General features: G+C 43.0%; 1 protein-coding gene across 1 annotated transcript in view; it reads right to left on the minus strand.

Annotated features, from left to right (window-relative positions):
• Positions 1-27,436, minus strand: part of LOC126198820 (probable cytochrome P450 301a1, mitochondrial) — a 284,658-nt gene that overhangs the window by 39,400 nt on the left and 217,822 nt on the right. Inside the window, exon 8 of the mRNA XM_049935391.1 lies at positions 4,584-4,753. Coding sequence (XP_049791348.1) covers positions 4,584-4,753 — 170 coding nt within the window. The remainder of the gene's footprint in view (positions 1-4,583; positions 4,754-27,436) is intronic.

Consider the following 27,436-nt stretch of genomic DNA (forward strand, 5'->3'; position numbering starts at 1 on the left):
ACGAATAAAACGATATAGGGTCGCTCTAAGACACCATCGCACATTTTTGTTGAGCATTTTAAAAATGTACCTGCATAGAGACTTCGACACATCCATCTAATTGGTCTCTGCTGCCGGTGGGCGTGCGGAATCCAAGGAGGTGTCGAAGGGCTTGTCTGCGCTTAGGCGCAAGAACAGCAGTGGAGCGACACTCAACTGAATGGGTGTCGAACTCTCTGTACACGTACATTTTTAAATTACCCAACGTGTGGTACAGAGGATGTTGTCGAACTGTTGGAGTCTTAGGGAGACCTTTTACTGTTTTATTCACGCATGCATCAATGTTGCAGCCCCCCTTCCACACACCTGGACCAATTCATAGAAGAGCGCAAAATAGGGGGGCTGAAAAAGACTAAAGAGTCTTTGCCGCTTCGAATTACTCGTATATTCAAATTTCCACACTGTGTACCAGAGCAAAAACTGGGTCGCTATACACTCCAAAGGCGCCAGATCACTTTCAGTGGGGTTGCATCAGTAAGGATGTAGGGGGGGGCTTATCTCACTAGGGGTAAGACAGATACTGCCTACAGGAAAATTAGAGAGACCTTTGGAGAAAAGAGAACCACTTGTATGAATATCAAGAGCTCCGATGGAAACCCAGTCCTAAGCAAAGAAGGTAAAGCAGAAAGGTGGAAGGAGTATATAGAGGGTCTACACAAGGGCGATGTACTTGAGGACAATATTATGGCAATGGAAGAGGACGTAGATGAAGATGAAATGGGAGATATGATATTGCGTGAAGAGTTTGACAGAGCACAGAAAGACCTAAGTCGAAACAGCGCCCCGGGAGTAGACAACATTCCATTAGAACTGCTGACAGCCTTGGAGAGCCAGTCCTGACAAAATTCTATCAACTGGTGAGCAAGATGTATGAGACAGGAGAAATGCCCTCAGACTTCAAGAAGAATATAATAATTCCAATCCCAAATAAAGCAGGTGTTGACAGATGTGAAAATTACCGAATTGGCAGTTTAATAAGTCACAGCTGCCAAATACTTACACGAATTCTTCACAGACGAATGGAAAAACTGGTAGAAGCTGACTTCTGGGAAGATCAGTTTGGATTCCGTAGAAACATTGGAACACGTGAGGCAATACTGACCCTACGACTTATCTATGTTTCTAGCATTCGTAGACTTAGAGAAAGCTTTTGACAATGTTGACTGGAATACTCTCTTTCAAATTATGAAGGTGGCAGGGCTAAAATACAGGGAGCGAAAGACTATTTACAATTTGTGCAGAAACCAGATAGCAGTTATAAGAGTCGAGGGACATGAAAGGGAAGCAGTGGTTGGGAAGGGAGTGAGACATGGTTATAGCCTATCCCCGATGTTATTCAATCTGTATATTGAGCAAGCAGTAAAGGAAACAAAAGAAAAATTCGGAGTAGGTATTAAAATCCATGGAGAAGAAATAAAAATTTAGAGGTTCGCCGATGACATTGTAATTCTGTCAGAGACAGCAAAGGACCTGGAAGAGCAGCTGAACAGAATGGATAGTGCCTTGAAAGGAGGATATAAGATGAACATCAACAAAAGCAAAACGAGGATAATGGAAAGTAGTCGAATTAAGTGGGGGGGGGGGGGGATGCTGAGGGAATAAGATTAGGAAATGAGACACTTAAAGAAGTAAAGGAGTTTTGCTATTTGGGGAGCAAAATAATGATGGTCGAAGTAGAGAGGATATAAAATGTAGACTGGAAATGGCAAGGAAAGCGTTTCTGAAGAAGAGAAATTTGTTAACATCGAGTATAGATTTAAGTGTCAGGAAGTCGTTTCTGAAAGTATTTGTGTTGAGTGTAGCCATGTATGGAAGCGAAACATGGACGATAAATAGTTTGGACAAGTAGAGAATGGAAGCTTTCGAAATGTGGTGTTACAGAAGAATACTGAAGACTAGATGGGTAGATCATGTAATTAATGAGGAGGTACTGAATATAATTGGGGAGAAGAGGAATTTGTGGCAAAACTTGACGAGAAGAAGGGATCGGTTGGAAGGACAAGTTCTGAGGCATCAAGGGATCACCAATTTAGTATTGGAGGGCGTGGAAGGTAAAAATCGTAGAGGGAGACCAAGAGATGAATACACTAAGCGCCGGCCGATGTGGCCGAGCGGTTCTAGGCGCTTCAGTCTGGAACCGCGCGACCGCCTCGGTCGCAGGTTCGAATCCTGCCTCGGGCATGTATGTGTGTGATGTCCTTAGGTTAGTTAGCTTTAAGTAGTTCTAAGTTCTAGGGACTGATGACCTCAGATGTTAAGTCCCATAGTGCTCAGAGCCATTTGAACCATTTGAATACACTAAGCAGATTCAGAAGGATGTTGGTTGCAGTAGGTACCGGGAGATGAAGAAGCTTGCACAGCATCGAGAGCTGCATAAAACCAGTCTCTGGACTGAAGACCACAAAAACAACAACAGCAACACCACGATGTCCTTAGAGAAGGATGGAGCAGTGTTGAACTTTGTATAGGACGCAGTCCTGTTGCTCATAGCAATGGAAATTTTCATTTTCGACAGTAAAATAAGTTGGAGGGATAGTTTCACTGTCGCCTGTATGATACATCCTGAGGCCTTTCCATGTCGATTTTAAGCGTCAGTGAGTCTGGAACGTTTTTCTAGGCCACCGGTAAGAAAACCGCGTGAGTTGATTCTGGGCGTCGCGGTTCTGACCACCATAGCGGAGGCGTCATAGGGACTGATGAAATGTGGGTAGGAAGGGGTGTTAAGACTTTCCAGTCACATGACACGTCCACGATAGCGTTCGGCAGAATTGTGGTGCGTTTGGTGCCAGTGTTACATCATTAATCCACTCTACAGCTCAAACGGTCTTCTGAACTGTGATCTTTGTTTCGCCTGTGTCGGCACATTGCTGTCTGGAGCGCGGCAGAGGCCAAGAGTGACGTCGCAGGAGTCCACACTTTTCCATGTTCGCTAGGTTTTAGGCACCTTTGAGTCCCATTTCAAACTTGTGCGTCGCAAAGGGAGACAATTACTGGGCTTTAATTGTGTTGCACATTGTATTTACATGCCCTTCTTCAGACCTTGGCAGCTTCAGCAGCACAGTGACCCGTTTGTATTGGAGTGAAACTTCAACAATAACTCAGGTATCCTTTTCTAAGTTATAAATCTTCTAAGTGGTTTAATGCGACCCGCTACGAATTCCCTTCTGTGCCAACCTTTTCATCTCGGAATAGCACATGCAACCTACGTCCCCAATTATTTGCTGAATGTCTTCCAACCTCTGTCTGCAGCTTTTACACTCTACAGCTCGCTCTAGTACTAAGGAATTTAGTGTCTGATGTCTTAGCACATGTCGTATCATCCCTTCAGTTCTTTTTGACAGTGTTTTCCATGTATTTCTTTCCTCGCTGATTCTGCGGAGAGTCTCGTCATTCCTTATCAGTCCACCTAATTTTCAACATTCTTCTGTAGCACCACGTCTCAGTTGCTTCGATTCTCTTCCGTTCCGGTTTTGCCGCAGTACACACTACCGTACAATGCTGTGCTCCAAACGTACGTTGTCACATTCATAAATTTCTTCCTGAAATTAAGGTCTACATACTAGTAGAGTTCTCTTGGCCTTTTTTCCTGTGCTAGCCTGCTTTTTATATCCTCCTTGCTCCGTCCGTTATGGGCTATTTTTCTGCCTAGATAGCAGATTTCCTTATCATCTACATCGTGATCACCAATTATAATGTTAAATTCCCCACTGTTATCATCTGCTACTGGTCATTACTTTCGTCTTTCTTCGATTCAGTCTCAAATCACATTCTGTAATCATTAGACTGTTCGTTCAAAACGTCCTGTAGTTCTTCTTCACTTTCACTCAGGATATCAAAGTCATCAGCGAATCTTATCATTGATATCCTTTCACTTTGACTCTTAGTTCCACTCTTGACCCCCCCCCCTTTTATTTTCTTCATTGCTTCTTCGATGTATACATTAGAGTACCGGCGAAAGACTGCATCACTGTCTTAAGCCTTTTTCAATCTGAGCACTTCATTCTTGGTCCTCCAGTCTTACTGTTTCATCTTGGCTGTTGTACATATGTTACCAGTCTTTCCCTACAGATTACCACTATTTATCTCACCATTTCGAACATCACCATTTGACATTGTCGAACACTTTCCCCATGTCGACCAATCCTATGAACGTGTCTTGATTTTCTTCAGTTTTGCTTCCATTATCAACAGCAACGTTCCAGTTGTCTCTCTGATGCCTTTACCTTTCCTAAAGCCAAACTGATCCTCAATATTCTTTTCCATTCTTCTGTACATTATTTTTGTCAGCAGCTTGGATGCATGAGCTGTTAAGCTGCTTGTGCGACAATTCTCGCACTCGTCGGCTCTTGCAATCTTTACAACTGTGTGGAAAGTTAGATAGTCTATCGCCAGTCTCATACATTCTACACACCAGCATGAATAGTCATTTGGTTGGAACTTCACCCAATGGTTTTATAAATTCCGATACGTCTCTTGATTACACGGTATTCTTTTTCGAGCAGAGTTTGATGATAGAGGTGAGGACGGCAGCAGACGGACAGTACCTGAGGGTCTCCTTGATGCAGGCCTTGAGGTAGAGCAGCTGGTCCAGCTGCTGGGCGCTGACGGGCTGTCCGGCAGGCGGCAGCACTGTGTCCACCTCGCGGTGCAGCCGCTCCTGCTCCTCTGGGTGTTGCGACAGCTGGTACAGGATCGACGCCACCGCCGTCGATGTCTGAAATCAGCAGAATACTTGCTGCACAAAGATTTCCTAGGCACTCCAACGATTCAGGATGTAGAGAAAGAATAGACGAGTGTTACAGAAAGCGTAGGAAGAGTCATGAAACATGAAACGTATACGGGGTGCTATATTATGAATTATCTCGAACACAAACTATCTATTGACAAATCGTCAGCACGCACTCAGAAAAGTTCTTGTGAATCACAACTAACTCTTCATTGTAATGAGTTTTATTCACAGAGGATCACATATTGATTCTATTTAACGAGATTTCAAGAAGGCTTTTGATACCACTCCTTACAAGCTGCTTCTTACCAGACTGGGTGCCATGCAGTATTGTCTCAGTTGTGCGACTTGATCCGTCATTTTCTGTTACAAAGGTCACAATACGCAGTAATTGACAGAAAGTCGTAAAGCAGAAGTGATATCTGGCATTCCCCAAGGATGTGTTATAAGCCCTCTGCTGGTCCTAATCCAAATGAATGATTTAGGGGTGTAGGACTCTGAGTTTGTTTACAGATGACGCTGTCATTTACCGTCTAGTAAAGTCATCAGTAATTCAAAACCAAAAACCAATTGCCAACAGTTTTAGACAAGATATCTGCATGGTGCGAAAAGTGACCATTGATTCTAAATACTGAAAAGTGATGTCATCCACATAGGTACTAAAAGGAATCTGTTAAATTTCGGTTCACACACAGATCTAAAGGTCATCAATTCAGGGAAGTACTTAGGGATTACAATTACGAATAACAGAAATTGGAATGGTCACATAGATAATGTTGTGGGGAAAGAGAATCAATGCGCTTTATTGGCAGAACACCTTGAAGATGTAACAGATCTACTAAAGAGAGTGCTTAGACTACGCTTGTCCGTCCTCTTCTGGAGAATTCCTGCTCAGTCCGTAGCATAAAGGACTGACGGAGGACATCCAAAAATTCCAAAAGAGAACAGCTCGTTTTCTGTTAACGTGAAACTGAGAAGACAGTCTCACGGATACGATGAACGAGTTGTGATGGCAATCATTAAAACAAAGACGTTTTCTTTACGGCAAGATCTTTTCATGAAATTACATTAACAAACTTTCTCCTGCGAATGCGAAAATATTTTACTGGCGCCCACCTACATAGGGAGAAATCATCACCGCAATAAAATAAAAGGAATCAGAGATCGCAGTGAAAGATTTAAATGTTCGCTTTTACTGCGCGCTGTTCTAGAGTCGAACAATAGAGAAACGGCTTGAAGACGGTTCTATAAACTCTCTGTCAGGCACTTAATTGTGAATTGCAGAGACGACATGTAGCATTTTATTTTTCGGTTCCAGTCAAACACGTCTCCGAACTGCAATTCAATTTGCATAGACTTATGGGCGGCTTCAGTTTATCATATTCACATGGCCTTAATTGATTTTTCTGCTCTTGTGAAAAGCTTTCACGTATGTGCTTACAATCAAAACGAATTAAAATGCTGTATTGCAAGAAATGTCCTATCATCCTGTTCCTCCTTCTTGTCAGGGTTTTTCACATATTCCTTTCCTCTACGATTCTGCGCAGAACCTCCTCATTCCTTACCTTATCAGTATACCTAATTTTCAACATTCGCCTGTAGCACCACATCACAAATGCTTCGATTCACCTCAGTTCTGATTTTTCCACAGCCCATGTTTCACTACCATACAATGCTGTACTCCAGACATACAATCTCAGAATTTTTTGCCTCAAATTAAGGCCAATCTTTGATACTAGTAGACTTCTCTTGGCGGGAATGCCCATTTTGCCAGTGCTAGTCTGCTTTTGATGTCCTCCTTACTCTCTCCATCGTTGGTTATTTTGCTGTCTATGTAGCAGAGCTCCTTAATTTCATCTACTCCGCGACCATCAATCCTGATTTTAAGTTTCTCGCTGTTCTCGTATCTGCTACTTCTCATTACTTTCACCTTTCTTTGACTTTCTCTCAATCCATATTCTGTACTCATTAGACTGGTCATTCCATTCAGCGTATTATGTAATTCTTCTTTACTTACACTCAGAATAGCAATGTCATCAGTGAATCGTATCATTGATATCCTTTCAACTTGAATTTTGAATGCTTCGTCCTTGGTCGTCCACTCTTATTATTCCCTCCAGGCTCTTCTACATATTGTATATGACACGTCTCTCTCTATAGTTTACCCCTACTTTTCTCAGAATTTCGAACATATTGCACCATTTTACACTGTCGAACGCTTTTTCCAGGTCGACAAATCCAATGAACATGTCTTGATTTTTATTTAGTCTTGCGTCCAGTATCAACCGCAAAGTCAGAATTGCCTCTCTTGTGCCTTTACCTTTCCTTAAGCCAAACTGATCTTCATCTAGCAAATCCTCAATTTTCTTTTCCATTCTTCTGTATATTACTCTTGTCATCAACTTGCTTGCATGAGCTGTTAAACTGACTGTGCGATAATTCTCGCATTTGTCATCTCTTGCATTCTTTGGAATTGTGTGGATGATATTTTTCGGAAATTCAGATGGTATGTCGCCAGACTCACATTCTGCACACCAACGTGAATAATCGTTTTATTGCCACTTCCCCTAATGATTTTAGAAATTCTGATGGAATGTTATCTGCCCCTTCTGCATTATTTGATCTTCGGTCCTCCAGTGCTCTCTTAAATTCTGATTCTAATACGGTATTCCCTATCTCTTCTAAATCGACTCCTGCTTCTTCTTCTGTCACATCAGACAAATCTTCCCCCTCATAGAGGCCTTCAATGCACTCTACATCTACATCTACATGAATACCCTGCAAATCACATTTAAGTGGCTGGCAGAGGGTTCATCGAACCACCTTCACAATTCTCTATTATTCCAATCTAGTACACCGCGCGGAAAGAATGAACACCTATATCTTTCCGTACGAGCTCTGATTTCCCTTATTTTATCGTGGTGATCGTTCCGCCCCATGCAGGTCGGCGTCAACAAAATATTTTCGCATTCGGAGGAGAAAGTTGGTGATTGGAACTTCGTGAGAAGATTTCGTCGCAACGAAAAACGCCTTTCTTTTAATGATTTCTGTGACACACCCTCTCATATTTCGCGATAATACAAAACGTGCTGCCTTTCTTTGAACTTTTTCGATGTACTCCGTCAGTCCCACCTGGTAAGGATCCCACACCTCGCAGCAGTATTCTAAAAGAGGAGGGACAACCGTAGTGTAGGCAGTCTCCTTAGTAGGTCTGTTACATTTTCTAAGTGGCCTGCCAATAAACCGCAGTCTTTCGTTACCCTTCACCACAATATTTTCTATGTGTTCCTTCTAATTTAAGTTGTTCGTAATTGTAATATCTAGGTATTTAGTTGAATGTACAGCTTTTAGATTAGACTAATTTATCGTGTAACCGAAGTTTAACGAATCCCTTTTATACTCATGTGGATGACCTCACACTTTTCGTTATCTATGCTCAACTGTCCATTTTCGCACCATTCAGATACCTTTTCTAAATTGTTTAGGAATTTGTTTTGATCTTCTGATGACTTTATTAGTCGATACACGACAGCGTCATCTGCAAACAACCGAAGACGGCTGCTCAGATTGTCTCCTAAATCGTTTGTATAAATAGGGAACAGCAAAGGGCCTATAACACTACCTTAGGAAACGCCTGAAATCACTTCTGTTTTACTCGATGACTTTCCGTCAATTACTACGAACTGTGACCCCTCTGACAGGAAATCGCAAAAAAAAAATATTCCATAAGCACGCAATTTTCTACGAGTCGCTTGTGTGGTACAGTGTCAAAAGCTTTCCGGAAATCCAGAAATACGGAATCGATCTGAAATCACTTGTCAATAGCACTCAGCACTTCATGTGAAGAAAGAGCTAGCTGTATTTCACAGGAACGATGTTTTCTAAACTCATGTTGACTGTGTGTCAATAGACCGTTTCCTTCGAGGTAATTCATAATGTTCGAACACAATATATGTTCTAAAATTTTGCTGTATATCGACCTTAACGACATGGACCTATAATTTAGTGGATTACTCCTACTACCTTTCTTGAACATTGGTGTGACCTGTGCAACTTTCCAGTCTTTGGGTACGGATCTTAGGTCGAGCGAACGGTTGTAGATGATTGTTAAGTATAGAGCTAATGCATCAGCATACTCCGAAAGGAACTTAATTGGTATACAGTCTGGACCAGAAGACTTGCTTTTATTGAGTGATTTGAGTTACATCATTACTCCGAGGAGCCGGCCAGGGTGGCCGAGCGGTTCTAGGCCCTACAGTCTGGAACCGCGCGTCCGCTACAGTCGCAGGTTCGAATCCTGCCTCGGGCATGGATATGTGTGATGTCCTTAGGTTAGTTAGGTTTAGGTAGTTCTAAGTTCTAGGGGACTGATGACCTCAGAAGTTAAGTCCCATAGTGCTCAGAGCCATTTGAACTACTCCGAGGATATTTACTTCTACGAATTCTGGAATATTTACTCCGTCTTCTTTTGTAAAAGCATTTCGGAAGTCTGTGTTTAGTAAATCAGCTTTGGCAGCACTGTCTTCCATAGTATCTCCATTGTTATCGCGCAGAGAAGGCATTGATTGTTCCTTGCCGCTAACATACCTCACATACGACCAGAATCTCTGGATTTTCTGCCAGGTTCCAGACAAAGTTTCGTTGTGGGAACTGTTATAGGCGTCTCGCATTGAACTCCGCGCTAAGTTTTGAGCTTCTGTAAAGGATCGCCAATCTTGGGGATTTTGCGTCTGTTTAAATTTGGCATGTTTGTTTCGTTGTTTCTGCAACAGTGTTCTAACCCGTTTTGTGTACCAAGGAGGATCAGTTCCGTCGTTTGTTAATTTAGTTGGCATAAATCTCTCAATTGCTGCCTATACTATTTCTTTGAACTCAAGTCACATCTGGACTACACTTTTATTATTAATTTGGAATGAGTGGAGATTGTCTCTCAGGAAGGCATCAAGTGAATTTTTATCTGCTTTTCTGAATTGGTATATTTTTCGCTTATTTTTCGATGATTTGGGGATTACAATATTCAATCTCGCTACGACAACCCTGTGTTCGTTAACAAATCCCTATATCGGTTTTGGTGCTGGTTAATAACTCAGGATTGTTTGTTGCTAAGAGGTCAAGTGTGTTTTCACAACCGTTTACTATTCGCTTGGGCTCATGAAGTAACTGCTCGAAATAATTTTCAGAGAATGCTTTTAGCACAATTTCGGATGATTTTTATGCGTACCTCCGGAATTAAACATGTCTTTTTGCCAACATATCGAGGGTAAATTAAAGTCACCACCAACTATTACGATATGAGTCGGGTACGTGTTTGAAATCAAACTCAAGTTTTCTTTGAACCTTTCAGCAACTGTATCATCTGAACTTGGAGGTCGGTAAAAGGATTCAATTTTATTTTACTCCGGTTGCCAACAATGACCTCTGCCCATACTAACTCACAGGAAGTATCTACTTCAATTTCGCTACAAGTTAAACTACTTCTAACAGCAACAAGCCACCGCCAACCGTGTTCAGCCTATCTTTTCGGAACACCGTTAGGTTCTTTCCACCTATTTGCTCTCTCCTCTGCTTTTAATAGTGGAATTCCCGTTGCACTCTTAATGTTAGCTCTCTTGCTTTTAATGTCACTGAATGTTGTTTTGACTTTCCTGTATTCTGAGTCTGTCCTTCCGATAATCATTTCTTTTTCTTTGTATCTTCTTCTTTGTATCTTCGTTTTTCTTTGCAACTTCTGTGATTGCCTTTTTTAAAGCTGTCCAGTCCTCTCAACTGTACTGCCTACTGAGCTATTGCAAATTGCTGTATCTACAGCCTTAGAGAACTTCAAGCGTATCTCGTTATCCTTTTGTACGTCTGTATCCCACTTCTTTGCGTATTGATTCTTCCTGACTAATCTCTTGAACTTCAGCCTACTCTTCATCACTACTACATTGTGATTTGCGTCTATATCTGCTGCCGGGTACGCCTTACAATCCAGTATCTGGTTTCGAAATCTCTGTCTGACCATGATGCAGTCTTACTGAAATTTTCCCGTATCACCCGACCTTTTCCAAGGATACGCCTGTTTGGGGTCAAGTAAGGAGCTTGTACTAACTTTAATAGGAGCGACGGTCACGGCCGAAGATAGCGTCAAGAAGACGCTGTCGACCTAGTGAGACGACAAAACGAGAGGACCAAAGAGTCGTCACAGAGCCACTCAGAATCCCGTATGCACGATTATTTTCGATCCGACGTGCAAATGGTGTTTCATTGACCACAAGGACCATTATTAGATGGCTCACAGAAAGGGAACTGAATTCACGGCGCCCCTTGCGCCAACTACCATTGACCTCTGTAGCGGTATCGGACAAATACGGCCTGGAAACTCATTGAGTGGAGCAGAATTGTCTCCAGTGATGAGTCCCACGTCGTACTGAGCCCCGACGACCAGTGTCTGGAGATGCCCAGGACAGTTGTGAGATACCAACTGTGACGGTACAAACCCCCGTTACTAGATGAATATTTCTAGTGTGCAAGGATTGCTCTGTGGAGGCCGAGCGCGCTACATGGCGCGCGATTCGCGGAAGCGCGTGACGCGGCCGCGCGAAATTTGCAATGGTCGGTGTGATGTCTCCGCCACCGGGAGGACACGTGGCCCGCAGCTTGGGGCATTGTTTGGTTTTTCGCGCATTACGTGAAAACTATGTAACTTACGGTGAAGAGCGATGCGGCAGTGGATTGTAGTCAGCAATATGCACCTTCTGAAAGATCGATCTTTATTTCAAGTCACGAGACGCAACAGTTATAGTAACCTCAAAATCGGTTAATACCACGAATACTGAAAGATTAATAAAAATAGTAAATAACAACTTACAGGGATGAGCGAGCACTCATTAAAAACGTTTCCTCATAGCGGATCGAGTGCCGTAGTTATATGTTAAGATTCATAAATAATTAGGCCTGTAAAGAACAATAAATAAAGTTTGAGGGGAAAATTGTTTATAAAATTCAATAGAAAATTCATGACGTAAAGAACGGCACTATATAATATTTTGGGTGGCATCACACGTATTTTAAACTAGTTAAGTTATAGTATACACTTATCTTGCAATAGTTTTCATTGTTTGCAAATTATTATCAACATTTATCGCCCATAATTAATTAATTATTAGAGATATGACGATTTTGAGCAGCGCAATGTGTATGTCGCTATAGATTACGTCTAAAAACGGTGCTATATGCAGTTCTATGTTAAAACTTTGCAGCACAGAGGTCAACAAACAAATTTACGCTAAGTGGCGAAATTTTGCAAAAGCTAAAACTTGATTTACGGGCGATAGGATAATATCCTAGAAATTAATGTAACATAGTAAATAACATGTATTTTTTAGCGCGGTTTCTGTCGAGGAATGTATGTATCAAAATTTGTAACCTTGTGAGATTGGTACTTGTATAACCACGGGAGGAGGGGGTTGACGTCCGAGTCTATATAAGGGAGCGGCCATCTTGGCCAGGGGTCAGCCGTTGGTCAGTCGTTTTGGTGGGTGAGTGGCGAGCAAGCCGCACATGATTGTGGCCGATGTGGTCATTTGAGAATTCTTTTTCGCGCCGATTTATTTCGACAAAGGGTATTGTTTAATAGTGCAAGTGCGCAAGCATATATTTGGTGAACTGGAAGTGCTACGATTATTTGTGTGAGTGGGATTTACGAGGTATACACCGTTGTAAGTGAACATGTGGCGAACTGTGATTTCGCGCCAAAACTGTTAAAACAAAGAGGACAGTGGGACTTGTGGTTCTGTTCGAATTGATTGAGTAATTTTCGCTTATAGCAGCCTACATTACTGCTATTGGGGGCTCGGAGTCAAATTATTATTAAACTAAAACTGTAAACCGTCACAAGTGCTAATTTCATTGTGTGAAAGAAAAGGACAACGCCAATAAATAGTGATTCAACTGTGTCGCGAAAAACTGATTTTGCTATAATAATCGCCTAATTTTTGTTCCCTAGCATCAGTCTTTGGGCTGAAGACCACAACAACAACAACAACAGCATAAACTGTACTTATGTCTGAGTGAATAATTAATTCAAAAACTATAACAAACGCGCGGGTGTGGAACAGTGTACTAATGGACCAAGTGTGGAAATCATCCCCTGAGACTTACGTGAGAGTCAAAATTTGCAATAACATTTTTAACCAACATTTGTATATGCACATTCGTGAGAACTCTTCAACCACACTTCTTTATTTACTGTCGCCCGCCATACGGCCCTACAACCAGAGCGATGGTCTTGGGTGCCATTTGAGTTCATAGCAGAATCCCTTTGGTAGTCATCAGCGGCACCCTCACAGCAAAGTGGTACGCCGATGATATTCTACGTTCCGGTTTGTTGCCCTTCATGGCAAGTCATCCTGGGCTTACATTTCAGCAAGATAATATCCGCACGCACACCGGAAAAGTTTCTACTGGTTGTCTTCGTGCTTGCCAAATCCTACCTTTGCCAGCAAGGACGCCAGACCTCTGCCCAACTGAGAAGTTTGGGATAATTAAGGGCATGGCTCTGCAAACAACTCTGGATTTTGACAATCTAACGCACCAGTTGGACATAATTTTGTGTGATATTCCTCAGGAGGCCATCCAACAACTCCATAAATCGGTTCCAAGTTGAATAACTGCTTACACGAGGGCCAGAGGTGGGCCAATGCATTAGTGACTGCTCAATTTGTACAACTCTTTCTCTTGAATAAATTTGATGAAAAACTATGACTTAGAGTGTACGTGATGAAATCTAATAACACCAACAAAATTTCGGTGCGGGATATCTTCGTGCAAGGAACATGTTATCACTGGTGGCTTGCCAGATAGCATTTTGAATATCCTGCCCCCCCCCCCCTTCCCGCTTATCATTATATCTGTGTTGCACTGACATTATATGCACAACAGTGCAAATGTCGACGATATGCGCTGAGTATCTTGTTTAGAAACAGACTTGTTCCACTCACTCACGTTACTTGCTGCTGAAAATAGTAATGCCTGCTTGGCTGTCCGCATTCAGTACTGCTCGAATCTGTATTGGGTTTGTTTTCGCCGGCGTTGTTAGTTGTTCATTAGCAGTGATACAGGACAAAAATGGTTCAAATGGCTCTGAGCACTATGGGACTCAACTGCTGAGGCCATTAGTCCCCTAGAACTTAGAACTAGTTAAACCTAACTAACCTAAGGACATCACAAACATCCATGCCCGAGGCAGGATTCGAACCTGCGACCGTAGCGGTCTTGCGGTTCCAGACTGCAGCGCATTTAACCGCACGGCCACTCCGGCCGGTGATACAGGACAGCATGGATAGGATAACTGATGAAGAGTTGGCAGATAGGCACCTCATGTTTCGTTTGGCTGAATGCAATGAAAGAGCAGCACAACGACGACAAGCTGTGATTTTCCCGCCGGCCTCTGTGGCTGAGCGGTTCTAAGCGCTTCAGTTCGGAACTGCGCTGCTGCTACGGTCGCTGGTTCGAATCCTACCTCTGGCATGGATGTGTGTGATGTCCTTAGGTTAGTTAGGTTTAGCTAGTTCTAAGTCAGTAGTAGGATCGGAATTTAAAAGAGCTTTGGAGGACTTACGGTCAAATAAGGCAGAAGGGATAGACAATATTCCATCAGAATTTCTAAAATCATTGGGGGAAGTGGCAACAAAACGACTATTCACGTTGGTGTGTAGAATATATGAGTCTGGCGACATACCATCTGACATTCGGAAAAGCATCATCCACACAATTCCGAAGACGGCAAGAGCTGACAAGTGCGAGAATTATCGCACAATCAGCTTAACAGCTCATGCATCGAAGCTGCTTACAAGAATAATATACAGAAGAATGGAAAAGAAAATTGATAATGCGCTAGGTGACGATCAGTTTGGCTTTAGGAAAAGTAAACGGACGAGAGAGGCAATTCTGACGTTACGGCTAATAATGGAAGCAAGGCTAAAGAAAAATCAAGACACTTTCATAGGATTTGTCGACCTGGAAAAAGCGTTCGACAATATAAAATGGTGCAAGCTGTTCGAGATTCTGAAAAAAGTAGGGGTAAGCTATAGGGAGAGACGGGTCATATACAACATGTACAACAACCAAGAGGGAATAATAAGAGTGGACGATCAAGAACGAAGTGCTCGTATTAAGAAGGGTGTAAGACAAGGCTGTAGCCTTTCGCCCCTACTCTTCAATCTGTACATCGAGGAAGCAATGATGGAAATAAAAGAAAGGTTCAGGAGTGGAATTAAAATACAAGGTGAAAGGATATCAATGATACGATTCGCTGATGACATTGCTATCCTGAGTGAAAGTGAAGAAGAATTAAATGATCTGTCTAATGAGTACACAGTATGGTTTGAGAGTAAATCGGAGAAAGACGAAGGTAATGAGAAGTAGTAGAAATGAGACCAGCGAGAAACTTAACATCAAGATTGATGGTCACGAAGTCAATGAAGTTAAGAAATTCTGCTACCTAGGCAGTAAAATAACCAATGACGGACGGAGGAAGAAGGACATCAAAAGCAGACTCGCTATGGCAAAAAAGGCATTTCTGTCCAAGAGAAGTCTACTAATGTCAAATACCGGCCTTAATTTGAGGAAGAAATTTCTGAGGATGTACGTCTGGAGTACAGCATTGTATGGTAGTAAACATGGACTGTGGGAAAACCGGAACAGAAGAGAATCGAAGCATTTGAGATGTGTTGCTATAGACGAATGTTGAAAATTAGGTGGACTGATAAGGTAAGGAATGAGGAGGTTCTACGCAGAATCGGAGAGGAAAGGAATATGTGGAAAACACTGATAAGGAGAAGGGACAAGATGATAGGACATCTGCCAAGACATGAGGGAATGACTTCCATGGTACTAGAGGGAGCTGTAGAGGGCAAAAACTGTAGAGGAAGACAGAGATTGGAATACGTCAAGCAAATAATTGAGGATGTAGGTTGCAAGTGCTACTCTGAGATGAAGAGGTTAGCACAGGAAAGGAATTCGTGGCGGGCCGCATGAAACCAGTCAGTAGACTGATGACCAAAAAAAAAAAAAGTCTAGGGGACTGGTGACCTCAGATGTTAAGTCCCATAGTGCTTACAGCCATTTGAACCATTTGAGATTTTCCCGCAACAACGGCAACCACATCACGGTAATTCTGTATTTGAGAGTTAATAGATAGTTCTATGAGTTGCGTTGTATATTTACATTTCATTACAGGCTTTTACAGTTTTTCACAAGAGCTGAGTACCTTGGGTAAAAATCATAATTACGTTTTTATTCTGTAACAAGTCACTGGACGTCGCGAGTTTCTTACATGAAAATAATCAGAAAATGTTCCTTGACAATCTTCAAAATGTTGTCAGTGGTATTTGGGTCCAACCCGTAAGCAGATGCAACCGTCAAAAGGCCAGCGTACTTACTTATTTACTTACTTCTTACTTCGTGCTACAGTCCATGTAGGGCCTTGGCCTCTCTTATGGTCGCAGCCCAATGTTCACCATCTTTCGCTCCGTTCCAGCTTTCTCAAGTCATTCTCCAAATCATCGGTCATCGTTCCCGTGTTCTCTCTTTTTGCGCCTTCTGCCACCCGGATTTTCTCTGTAGATGTATCCTCTGACATTTGCTCTAAATTTCACACCATCTTAATCTGTTGCTCTTGACTTCCACAATCAGGTCAGCATAACCGTATATTGGGGACTGATGACCACAGATCTTAAGTCCCATAGTGCTCAGTGCCATTTGAACCATTTGAACCATAACCGTATATTCTTTCAGTTCCTTATTTCTCCGTAATCTCCATTACCCTACCTCAATGACTGCTCCAAAAATCTACCATAATATTTTCCTCCCCATTTCTTCTCGAAAATTTCTCTTCTGCCATTGCCGTTGTCCATGTTCCTACGCCACAAGTTACCGCCAGATCTATAACCGATAGATAGACGATCACCTTCGATTTTCTGCTCATGTTGTGAGACTGAATAATCGTAATCAGAGCCCAATAAGCTCTGTTTCCCGTGGCAATCCTTCCTTTCATTTCTTTACTTATGTTGTTATCATCGGTTACCAGCACTCCCAAGAACTGGACCTTCTAAAATCTTTCGTATTTGGCTCCATTCAAGTTTATGTATTTCTCTTTAACAGCAGCATTTCTCCTGAAAGCGAAGAGATGCAGAGTTTTTGTACGGTTTACTAGAAGCTCCAGCTCGTCTACCTCCTTCTCTAGTCTGCCAAATCCTTCATGCAGCCCTTTCAATCTTCTAGACAGCATAGAAACATCATCAGCATCTGGTAGGTTTTGATTCATACGGTTAAACACAGTGAGACTTGAGTTATTGATCTCCATGCTTTTCATCAGTCTGATGAAGAGTAACGTGGATAAGACATTACTCTTTCGTGACACTTGGTTCACTTGAAATTCCTTAGTGAGGTTTCCTTCTACTTTAAATTTGCACTCGAGGCTGATCAGGGACATTTGTGCCAATGTGATTAGTTAATATGAAAATTCCATATCCATCAGGGTCTGCAAAAGCTTTTTCCTTTAAACGCTATCGGAAGCCTGCCTGACAAATCATGCACGCTTTCCTTTCGTACTGCCCGACCCATTAGCTGAACCGTCAGCGCGTTGGAATACCACGCACGGGGGCCCGCGTTCGATTCCCGGCTGAGGTGGGAGATTTTCTCCCCTCACGGACTGGGTGTTGTGCTGTCCTCATCATCATTTCATCCCCATTGTCGATGCAAAAGTCACCCAGTGTGGCATCGCACTCAATAAGACTTGCACTTGGCGGCCGAACTTCCCACCTGGGAACTCCTTGTCACTTCTTCTTTCTTTATTAGTGTCAGAGGTATACTAAAATGAACACATATACAATACATACAAAGGAAACTATACGGTATTCACCCAGAATTGGGCAATTTTGATAACATTGGGTGCTGCAGACGTTAAGTCCTTCATGCTACAGCTGGTTGGGTATGAGTTACATTTGAAGAGATGCCGGGTTGTCTGCAATTCACTGCATTCGCACAGTGTTGAGTTGGCAGTTGGAAGCTCCATTTAAGGAGATTGTCCCTCGATTTTGCGACTTCGGTCCGTAGTCTTTTCAAGGACTTCCAGATGACCCACTTCTCCGCGTGTCCGGGCGGCAGGGTTTCTTGTGGTGTCATCCAGTTTGACAGGTGTTGGCATCTTTCTTTCCACTTGGTGAGTCGGGTAGCCGCAGCTGGTCCATCTAAGGGCTGTGAAGTTGTTAGGAAACTCTTCCTGGACTTCAGCCTTGGCTTGACAGATTGATGTCCAAAGAGTGGATGTGAGGTCATTGTATTTGATTTATGCCTCTCGATGTTAGCGGCGACCTCTCTTCTCATGTCACATGGAGCAATCCCAGCGAGACATTGGAGTTTGTCCATGGGGATTGGCCTTAGGCGGCCTGTAACAAACCTACAGCTGTCATTTAAGGCTACATCAACCTGCTTTGCATGTACTGAATTGTACCACACTGGGCTAGCATATTCTCCTGCAGAATAGCATGAGGCAAGAGCTGTTGTTCTTAATGTTTGTGGATGTGTGCCCCAGTTCGATCCCGCCAGTTTCCGAAGAAGGCAGTTTCTGCAGGATACTTTCTGCTTCAGCTTCAGAAAAAAGTTCCTTGTAGGTCAGTGTACGGTCGAGAGTGACACCCAAATACCTGAGGTGGGAACATTATTCTAGTGCAACTCCATTCCAGAATATTTCAAGTTTCCAGTTAGCTTGTTTATGTTTCAGATGGAATGAACACACTTCCGTTTTCTTAGGTTCAAATGGCTCTGGGCACTATGGGACTTAACTTCTGAGGTCATCAGTCTCCTAGAACTTAGAACTACTTAAACCTAATTAACCTAAAGCCATCACACACATCCATGCCCGAGGCCGGATTCGAACCTGCGACCGTAGCGGTCGCGCGGTTCCAGACTGTAGCGTCTAGAACCGCTCGGCCACACCGGCCGGCGTTTTCTTAGGATTGGGTGCGAGTTGATTCTTTTCATAGTAAGTACCAAGCTTTTGTAGACCGTGAGTAAGCATTATCTCTACATCTTCAAAACGATTGCCCTGGGCAGCAAGAGCAAGGTCATCAACATATGTGAAACTTTTGCATTTTTGAGGCTGTGGTTGATCGTTAGTGTGCACATTAAGTAAAATAGGTCACAGTACACTTCCTTGAGTTCTCCATCGGCTGTGTTTTTCTTGGAAGTCTACGAAAAAACGTCGATTCTGTAGGAGTGTAGTTAGGTTGTAGATTTTGTGCAGTAACAATCTGTGATTTACGGTGTCAAAGGCCGCCGAAAAGTCAACAAAAGCTACAACTGTTACCTTTTTCTGCTCAAAGCCATATTGAATGAACTGAGAAAGATAAAGGATTTGTGAGGTGCAATTCTTGCCTGGTCTAAAGCCAGCTTGCTGCGAGATAAGTAGTGGAGCAACTACCGCAGTTAAGCGGTGAAGAATCATTCTCTCTAGTATCTTATAGAGATGGTAAAGGAGAGATATTGGCCTGTAGCTCTTCGGATCCGTTGGTGACTTTCCAGGTTTTAGTATCGCAGTCACGCGTGCCTTGCGCCATAATTTCAGGATCTTGAAAAAAGCCAGAGACTGGTTATACAGGTTTAAGAGCCAATCTTTGGTTGCGGTGCCAAAATGTTTAATTTGCTCTACACAAATGTCGTCTAATCCTGCTGCTTTGCCAGTTTTGCATTTGTGAATGGCTTCTTAAATTCACCTAGGTAGAATGGTCTAGTCAGGTTATTATTCTGAGATTGTTCCTTAAACTCTAACTTGAAGACCGATATTTTGATAGGCCACTGACGCCATACGATTATTTCCATTTTCCTTTCGTACGGTATCTCTATAGGCTTCTTCTTTTCCCACTTTTCTGTTGAAGATACCTTAGACTGTCTTCACATCTTGCCTTATGATACCTAATAACTTCTCTTTTAGCACACCATAAAATTCACCTTTAAAAGTAAATATAGACAATGTAGTCCTTCAAAATCAAGCTGTATCTCCGCATAATGTTGTGATTAAATAGAGAAATACTGTGACTAAAGTGGGCATAGTACTAGGAAAACATCGTTCACCAACAATTGACGAATGTTTCTCATCCTTCCATTAGTACTTCGAAAAGTGCTTACGTCCTACAAAAATACGTCAAAATTAATATACAGAGCTCATCTTTTTTCAGATAATCGTGTTTTCTGAAGCAGTGGCGTTGCATTAATGTTAATGATTAATAAAACTATCTCAGTTGCATTATTACACATGTGGATGTGCTACATTTACATACATACTCCGCAAGCCACCGTATGGAGCGTAGCGGAGGGTACCCTGTACCACTACTAACCATTTCCTTTCCTGTTCCACCCGCAGATAGAGAGAGGGAAAAACGAGTCTCTATATGCCTAAATATGAGCCCTAATTTCTTTATTTTCTTGCACCTTAAATGAAATGTATGTTGGCGGCAGTGGCATCGTTCTGCCGCAGCTTCAAAAGCCGGTTCTCTAAATTTTCGGAATAGTGTTCCTCGGAAAAAAACGTCGCCTTCATTCCACGGATTCCCATTTGAGTTTCCGAAGAATCTCTGTAGTACTTGCATGTTATTCGAACCTACCGGTAACACATCTACACCACTGGCCATTAAAATTGCTACACGAAGAAGAAATGCAGATGATAAACGGGTAGGGTATTCATTGGACAAATATATTATACTAGAATCGACATGTGATTACATTTTCACGCAATTTGGGTGCATAGTTCCTGAGGAATCAGTACCCAGAACAACCACCTCTAGCCGTAATATCGGCCTTGATACGCCTGGGCATTGAGTCAAACAGAGCTTGGATGGCGCGTATAGGTACAGCTGTCCATGCAGCTTCAACACGATACCACAGTTCATCAAGATTAGTGACTGGCGTATTGTGACGAGCCAGTTGCTCGGCCACCATTGACCAGACGTTTTCAATTGGTGAGAGATCTGGAGAATGTTCTGGCCAGGGCAGCAGTCGAACATTTTCTGTATCCTGAAAGGCCCGTACAGGAACTGCAACATGCGGTCGTGCATTATCCTGCTGAAATGTAGGGTTTAGCAGGGATCGAATGAACGGTAGAGCCACGGGTCGTAACACATCTGAAATGTAACGTCCACTGTTCAAAGTGGCGTCAATGCGAACAAGAGATGACTGAGACGCTTAACCAATGGCACTCCATACCATCACGCCGGGTGATACGCCAGTATGGCGATGACGAATACACGCTTCCAATGTGTGTTCACCGCGATGTCGCCAAACACGGATGCGACCATCATGATGCTCTAAACAGAACCTGGATTCGTCCGAAAAAGTGACGTTTTGCCAATCGTGCTCCTAGGTTCGTCGTTGAGTACACAATCGCAGGCGCTCCTGTCTGTGATGCAGCGTCAAGGGTAACCGCAGCCATGGTCTCCGAGCTGAGAGCCTATGCTGCTGCAAACGTTGTCGAACTGTTCGTGCAGATGGTTGTTGCCTTGCATACGTCCCCATCTGTTGACTCAGGGATCGAGACGTGGCTGCACGATCCGTTACAGCCATGCGGATAAGATGCCTGTCGTCTCGACTGCTAGTGATACGAGGCCGTTGGGATCCAGCACGGCGTTCCGTATTACCCTCCTGAACCCACCGATTCGATATTCTACTAACAGTCATTGTATCTCGACCAACGCGAGCAGTAATGTCGCGGCACGATAAACAGCAATAGTGATAGGCTACAATCCGACCTTTATCAAAGTCGGAAACATGATGGTACGCATTTCTCCTCCTTATATGAGGCATCACAACAACGGTTCATCAGGCAACGCCGGTCAACTGCTGTTTGTGTATGAGAAATCGGTTGGAAACTTTCGTCATGTCAGCACGTTGTAGGTGTGGCTACCGGCGCCAACCTTGTGTGAATGCTCTGAAAAGCTACTCATTTGCATATCAAAGCATCTTCTTCCTGCCGGTTAAATTTCGCGTCTGTAGCACGTCATCTTCGTGGTGTAGCAATTTTAATGGCCAGTAGTGTAGCAGCCCGTCTCTGAATCGCTTATTTGTCTTCCTTCAGTCCTATCTGGTGCGGATCCCAAACACTGGAGCAGTACTCAAGAACAGGTCGTACCGGCATCCTATATGTGGGCTCGTTTGCAGATGAACCACAGTTTCCTAATTCGGCCAATAAAGCGAAGTCGACTATTTGCCTTCCATACCACAATCATCACATGCTCGTTCCATTTCATATCGCTTTCAACGTTATGACCGGGTATTTAAACGACTTGAGCGTGTCACGCAGGGCACTAGTAATACTGTATCCGAACATTACGGGTTTGTTTTTCCTGCTCATCCACATTAATTTACATTTTTTTACATTTAGTGCCAGCATCCATTCATCACACCAACTGGAAATCTCGTCTACATCTACATCTACATTTATACTCCGCAAGCCAGTCAACGGTGTGTGGCGGAGAGCACTTTATGTGCCACTGTCATTACCTCCCTTTCCTGTTCGAGTCGCGTATGGTTCGCGAGAAGAACGTCTGCCAGAAACCCTCCGTGCGCGCTCGAATCTCTCTAATTTTACATTCGTGATCTCCTCGGGAGGTATAAGTAGGCGGAAGCAATATATTCGAGCCCTCATCCACAAACGCACCCTCTCCAAACCTGGACAGCAAGCTACACCGCGATGCGGAGCGCCTTTCTTGCAGTCTGCCATTTGAGTTTGCTAAACGTCTCCGTAATGCTATCACGCTTACCATATAACGCGCCGCTCTTCTTTGGATCTTCTCTATCTCCTCTGTCAACCCGACCTGGCACGGATCCCACACTGATGAGCAATACCCAAGTATAGGTCGAAGGAGTGTTTTGTAAGCCACCTCCTTTGCCGATGGACTACATTTTCTAAGGACTCTCCCAATGAGTCTCAACCTGGTACCCGCCTTACCAACAACTAATTTTATATGATCATTCCACTTCAAATCGTTCCGTACGCATACTCCCAGATATTTTACAGAAGTAACTGCTATCAGTGTTTGTTCCGTTATCATATAATCATACAATAAAGAATCCTTCTTTCTATGTATTCGCAATACACTACATTTGTCTATGTTAAGGGTCAGTTGCCACTCCCTGCACCAAGTGCCTATCCGCTGCAGATCTTCCTGCACTTCGCTGCAATTTTCTAATGGTGCAACTTCTCTGTATACTACAGCATCATCTGCGAAAAGCCGCATGGAACTTCCGACACTATCATCTTATACCATCCTACAGTCAGTCATATTGGACTTCTTATCGTACACCACTGCATCATTAGCTAAGAACCGCAGATTGCTGCCTACCCTGTAAGCCAGATAATTTATGTTCCTAGAAAATAATAGTGTTTTCTTTTGGAGAATATCTTCAGGTGACTATGGATGAGAACGGTAGCAACACAATAAATGTGTAATAATGCGACTGAAATGATTTTCGTTGATAGCATTAGTGTTACCTATGATTCTCGACATGATCAAAATGAAACTTCCTGACAGAGTAAAACAGTGTGCCGGACCGAGACTCGAACTCGGGACCTCAGCCTTTCGCGGTTAAGTGCTCTGCCAACTGAGCTACCCAAGCACGACACACGACCCGTCCTCACAGCTTCAATTCTGCCAGTACCTCGTCTCCTTCCAGTTTCATATCAGCGCACACTCCGCTGCAGAGTGAAAATCTCATTCTGGAAACATGATCAAAATGACTGGATTAAGAGATAGTCCATCTTGAGAAGATGGCGGCTACAACTGCCCAGCTGCCCGTCTCAGCCATATCGCCAGAGGCTGCTGAGAGACGGGAGCGAAGCGGGGAAACTGGCGCGCCAAGGAGCAACGTGGCCCAGGTCGCGGTTCTCGACATCGACCGGTTTGGAGGCCGGCCGCTACGGGGTCAGCGAGGCGGCCGTTCACCGTTCACCGTTCACTCCAGCGCTGACTTTACAACCTGTTCCCGCACCTCCGCAACCATTTACATCCAAGAAATCGCAAAACACGTGGCGGAAAGTATCCCTATGAAGGAACTATAAAAAATCTGAAGAAATAGAGAAAGAAATGATTGTTGGAAGGCCTGACTCAGCATACAGGAAAGTCAAAACAGCCTTCGGTGGAACTAAAAAAAGGAGGGTAACATTAAGAGTGCAGTGGGAACCCCACTGTTCAATCCAGAAGAGAGAGCGAATAGGTCGATGGAGTATATTGAAGATCTCTGTGACGGAAAGGGTTTGTCTGATGATAGAAGAAGAATTGTGAATCGGCGTAGAAGAGATAGGGAATCCGGTAACAGAATCTGCATTTAAAAGAGCTTTGCAAGAATCGAAATCGAATGACAGATAACATTCCATCGGAATTTCTAAAATCACTGGGGGAAGTGGCAAGTAAACGACTATTCCCGTTGGTGAATGTATGAGACTGTCGGAAAAATATCTTCCACACGATTTCGAAGACTGCAAGAGCTGTCGAGTGCGAGAATTATCGCACACTCAGCTTAACAGCTCATGTATCCAAGTTGCTGACGGGAATAATATACAGAAGAAAGGAAAAGAAAACTTAGGATCTGTTTGGTTTTAGGAAAGGAAAACACACCAGAGACAGATCTCATGTTATGTCTGATAAGTAAAGCAAGACATGAAAAATCAATACATGTTCATAGCATCTGTCGACCTGAAAAAGCTTTCGACAATGTGAAATGGTTCAAGATGTTCGAAATTCTGATAGGGATAAGCTGTAGGGAAAGACGGGTGATACACAATATGTACAAGAAGCATGAGGGAAAAAAAAGAGTGGAAGATCAAGAAAGAAATGCTCGGATTAACATCCGTGTAAGACACACCGGCCGGCGTGTAAAACAGGGATGTAGTCTTTTGCCCCTATTGTTCAATCCATACATCGAAGAAGTAACGACAGAGAAAAAGAAAGGTTCAAAAGTGGGAACAAAATTCAAGGGGAAAGGATATCAATGATAAGTGTCATTGATGATATTTTTGTCCTTAGTGAAAGTGAAAAAGAATTACGTGATCCGTTGAACGGAATGAACAGTCTAATGAGCACAGAATATGGATTGAGAGTAAATCGAAGAAAGACGAAAGTAAAGGGAAGTAGCAGAAATAAGAACTGCGACAAACTTAAAATATTAATCGGTAATGACGAAGTAGATGAAATTAAGGAATTCTACTACCTAGACAGCAAAATAATCCGTGACGGACAAAGGAAGGAGAACACAAAAGCAGACTAGCGCTGGCAATAAGGGCGTTCCTGACCAAGAGAAGTCTAATAGTATCAAACATAGGTGCCAATTTGAGGAAGAAATTTTTGAGAATATACGTTTTGAGCCCAGAATTGTATGCCGGTGAGACATCGATTGTCGAAAAAGTGGAAGAGATGAGAATAGAAGCGTTTGAGATGTGGTGCTCCAGAAAAATGTTGAAAATTTGGTGGACTGATAAGGCAAGGAATGAGGGGATTACGCGCAGAATCGGAGAGGAAAGGAATATGTGGAAAACACTGACAGTGAGAAGGGACAGGATGATAGGATATCTGTTAAGACATCAGGGAATTACTTCCATGGTACCAGAGGGGAGTGTAAAGGGTAAAAGCTGTACAGGAAAACAGAGATTGGGATACATACAGTAAATAATTGAGGACGTATATTGCAAGTCTACTCTGAGATGGAAAGGTTGGGACAGGAGTAAAATTCGGGCCGCATCATGCTAGTCAGAAGACTAATGACTAGAAAAATGTAAACCTACTGAGCTACGTCTATGATGGAGTGAGACCAATTACCAACCGAACCTCACTCTATTGTCTCTCGTACAATCATCCGTACTCATTGCAAATGGTAAATAAAATTGTGCGTAGGAGGTATAGCAGGAAGACAATATAATAAACTTTGTAAGTAATTCGGGAATACACAGAGCTGTCATCTCTGACAGAAACAGTGGTTTCAACAGGCTGGGGTTCGAGTCGAGCCCGGATGACAGATAAGGTTACATCATTCCATGCTGCTTTATGCCAGGGCTCTTCAGTTGTTGTGGTTGATGCGTCGTACCGTGATACTCTCGCCAAGCTATGACCAGATGTTTTCAGTGGGTGAGAGATCTGGGGAACGTGTTGTCCAGGGCGTTGTGCCAAGTTATGTCAGAACTGCATGGGCAACATGCGGTATTGCGTTATGTTGTTCGCATATAGCGTCACGGAGACTTGGAACACAGAGAAATTCCACCGGCCTTCCCACGTAAGAAATGTAATGGTTATGTAAACCATGGATGATAAGACAGGTGCGGGGCCCGTATGATGATGACGAATGCAATCTGGTAACGTCCTTTCTCCTTGGAGCCTCCACATAGGGCATATTCACCATGATGTTGTGCGAAGAATTGGGACTGTATCCCTTGTTACTGTTCGGTGCATCAGTTTCGGTCTGCCCCCTTGAAGGGTGGTGGAGGATTTGGGATACAGCGCAACGAATAGCAGCTTATGGTCTTCTAAGCCGGTGAACATTAGGAATGTCAAGGACTATCAGGGCACAACAATGCACTGTTTCTGTGTACATGCAGCTGCTTGTCATTCAAGTACGTTCCGTATCTCATCATTCCGTTAACATCTTGTGTACCTGTTGCTGTCTACGTACATTTGCTTTTCATGCGTGTGGTCTGCGATCGGAAGGGGAGATCCAATTGCATGGCCACCTCGCTCCTCTGATTTATGCTACATCATTTATTTATTTTTGGTTAGGGGGGGGGGTCATATCAAAGTCTCGTATAAGTGAAGACCTGTTGCATTTTTTAAGTGTTCTGCCAATAAATCACAGTCTTTCGTAATTATAATCCCTAAATATTAGTGGAACTTACAGCCTTTACATTTGTGTGATTTATCGTGTAACCGAAATTTAGTGGATTTATTTTATTACTCATGTCGATGACTTCGCGTTTTTCGTTATTTAAAGTCAATTTCCACTTTTTGCACCATACAGATATCCTGTCTAAATAATTTTGCAATTGGTTATGATCATCTGTAGATTTTACATGACGGTAAGTGACAGCGTCACCTTCAAACAGTCGAAGAGGGCTCCTCGGTAGTCACCTAAATCGTTTACGTACGTCAGAAACAGCAGAGGCCCCATCACACTTCCTTGGAGAACCTAGATATTACTTCTGTTCTACGTGACAACTTTCCACCAGTTACTACGAACTCTGACCTTTCTGACAATAAATCACGAATTCAGTCGCACAATTGACACGATAATACATAACCACGCAATTTGATTAGAGGTCTCTTGTGAGGAACGGTGTCGAAAGCTTGCTGGAAATCTAAACATATGGAACCAATTTGACATCCCTTGTCTATAGTACTCATTACTTCGTGAGAAAAAACAGCTAGTTGTGTTTCACAAGAATGATATTTACTGAATCCATGTTGGCTATTTGTCACTAATCGTTTTTTTCGGGGTAGTTTACAACCTTTGAACACAGTATGATGTTGTGGTCTTCAGCTCTTCATGCTACTCTACGCTGTGCGAGCCTCATCTCCGAGTAACTTCTGCAACCTACATCCTTCTGAATCTGCTAACTGCATTCATCTCTTGCTGTCCCTCTACAATTTTTATCGG

This window comes from Schistocerca nitens, chromosome 8 (genome assembly GCF_023898315.1).
Source record: "Schistocerca nitens isolate TAMUIC-IGC-003100 chromosome 8, iqSchNite1.1, whole genome shotgun sequence".
Lineage (NCBI taxonomy): Eukaryota > Metazoa > Arthropoda > Insecta > Orthoptera > Acrididae > Schistocerca > Schistocerca nitens.